General features: G+C 39.0%; 1 protein-coding gene across 2 annotated transcripts; it reads left to right on the top strand.

The window, feature by feature from the left end:
• The first annotated feature begins 717 nt into the window (after positions 1–717).
• On the top strand, positions 718–2,197 carry LOC130460962 (uncharacterized). Of its 2 annotated transcripts, none has more exons than XM_056828803.1 (2): positions 718–1,548; positions 1,788–2,197. In XM_056828803.1, exon 1 carries the CDS (start codon positions 734–736, stop codon positions 1,190–1,192), a length of 459 nt encoding a protein of 152 aa, XP_056684781.1. In that variant the 5' UTR covers positions 718–733; the 3' UTR covers positions 1,193–1,548; positions 1,788–2,197. The 2 variants fall into 2 exon arrangements, with proteins under 2 accessions (XP_056684781.1, XP_056684780.1); XM_056828802.1 differs by having other exon boundaries at positions 718–1,559.
• The last annotated feature ends 257 nt before the right edge of the window (positions 2,198–2,454 follow it).

Raw genomic sequence — 2,454 nt, 5'->3', positions numbered from 1 at the left:
TGTTGATAATGTATGTTCAAGTAAAGTGAATGGAACTCGCATCGAATTTGATGCCTCTTATCTGGAACAGCTGTTTGGTACACCCAATAGGGGTTTTGATATGTGGCTCAAAGGTCAAATCACAGTGACCATAGATAATGTAGATGAAAAAGATATAGTTGGTTCCATTGGAGGAGATTCTAAAGTATCCACCTCCACCTCACACAACTGCTTTTCACCTCTTCAAAAATTACTGTTTAATATTGTGTGGAGAGGTGTAGTTCCTCGAACTCAGAAAAGGAACATAGCAAGTCTGTTTGATGCATGTCTCATGTATTGTCTTGAAAGGAAAATTCCCATAAACTTTCCTGCAATCATGATCAAACACTTATCCACCTGTATCCCCAAATTCAAAATTCCATACTCCTCCCTTCTTACAGAAATCTTCAAAAGCTTCTCAGTTGACCTTAGCCCATACTTTGTGATTCCCTTAAAATCCACCCAAATCCTTCAACTTGAAATGCTCCATCTATTAAATCTTAAAGTGGTTCAGGGTAAAGTCATTAGGGCTGGAAAGGAAGAGAAACAAGATGAGGAAGATCAGGAAGGAATTGCAGTTAAAGAAGAAGTGGAGGAGGAGGAGGAACTCGAACAAATAGAGGTCCCTTTACCTCGAGGGAACAGGAAGAGTGTAGGAAAAAGAAAGAGCATGAGGGTAGCAATGAAGGAGAACAAGAAAAGAGGGCCTGTCTTTATGGAAATAAATGAGGAAGGGGATGTCAAGGAGATGCCCATAGAGGAGGATGCTGTTCCACTGAATCAAGAGGAACTGCCTGAAACTGTTAGGCCAAGAAAAAGGACACCCAGATCCTCCAAAAAGTCCAAAGCTCGTCGTGTTCCATCTGAACAGGAACATGTTCAAGATCATGGGGGTGCCTGGAACACAAAGGATGATCAGATATTGGAGCTAAAGGCAACAGTTGCTCGTCTGGTGGAACTACAGGAGGGAACAGATCACAGGATTAGCTCAATGCAGGCCCACATAGGTGCATTGGTTACAAGTGTCAAGACTCTCCAAAACGATCTTCACCACTACTCAGAACAAGCCAATGCAACTCGTGCCACAATCCTCACCAAGATCAACAATCTGGAATCTTTTGAGGAGACTGTGATAGAAGAAACTGCTGGTTCTGGTTCCCCATCCCAAGCCTAAATCACCCTATCCCATGTTTCTTTTATCTTTTGCCATGGAACAATCTTTTTAATTTGCTTTCGGTTTGTATAATTTTTAAACTTGGGTATTTGTTCCATCTTATTTTGACTTGCTGGGTTACACATATCTATGCTTTCTAGTCTTGATCATTACTGCTTGCTTTCACTTTATTGTATGAGTTAGTTTAATACTTTGAGGCTAGCTTAACTTGCCAAACGTTGATCGTGGGGCACTGTGTTTGGAATGGCTATATTTCGTGCTATGCTTTTTGTTGATGTCAACAGGGGGAAGTCATGGGTGCAAACTTCCAAGGCACACTCAATCCAGTTCCTGAATCAATCTCTCTGAATCTCTCTGTAAGCCAAGGGTGCTCCTCTTTCTTCTCTCTAATCTTTCTCTTTTGTTTTTCAATTTTTATGTTCTGTTTCACAATAGTCTGTATAAGTTCTTGTTTGTTTGTACTTACTCTCTTTGTAAAAAGTTTGCAAGTGTTGTCATCACCAAAAAGGGGGAATATTGTTGTTCCTAAGTTTTGGTTGATGACACACACATATTGCAAACTTCCTGATTGTGGTTGCTAAATGACTTTGAACAGGCATATGCCCAAGTTTCTATTAGGATAGGAACTTGAATAAACTGGTGAAGTTCCTGAGGTACACTTGGAACAGTCAATGGAGTTTCAGAGCTGGAAGTTGTATCTGTTCCAGTTTGAAGTCACAAAAGGAGCAACACAGTTACATATCAAGAGTTCCGAATATCCACAAGAACTATTACAGACTCATAGCCAAGAGTTCCTGTGTTAGCTAGAGAGGAACTCATCAATGTTCCTTGGCTGGAACGTCTGAAGCTTCTGAGTTGCAAGTTCCAGACAAAGGGAAGACATGAAGTCTAGGTAGTCCACTGTACTTAGAATTTTATGTAAATATTAATTATGCTAATGGTATATAGAGTACTCAAGGAACTTATGATTTAATTAGGCCATTTATTTTATTGGAAGCGATTTTTATGGAAAACATTTTCATAAATAAAAACAAGTTTTGCATATTTAATATAAAATAGATTTACGTTTTATTTTATTTAAACAAAACTTATTTTCCTAAAAATTCTCCTAAGTTTTTGTAGATAAATAAAATCTGTTTTAAAGAAATATTTTAGGGTTTGATTGAGTCAAATCACTAACTGCTTTATGGCTGAACGTGGGAAGTGGTCTTCCCCTTGTTCCTCAAGTCAAGGGACGTGGAGACCAAAGTGCTGGCAGTTAG

This window comes from Spinacia oleracea, chromosome 5 (genome assembly GCF_020520425.1).
Source record: "Spinacia oleracea cultivar Varoflay chromosome 5, BTI_SOV_V1, whole genome shotgun sequence".
Lineage (NCBI taxonomy): Eukaryota > Viridiplantae > Streptophyta > Magnoliopsida > Caryophyllales > Amaranthaceae > Spinacia > Spinacia oleracea.
Note: the sequence above shows the minus strand (reverse complement) of the source record. Positions and strands in the feature narration are given on the sequence as shown.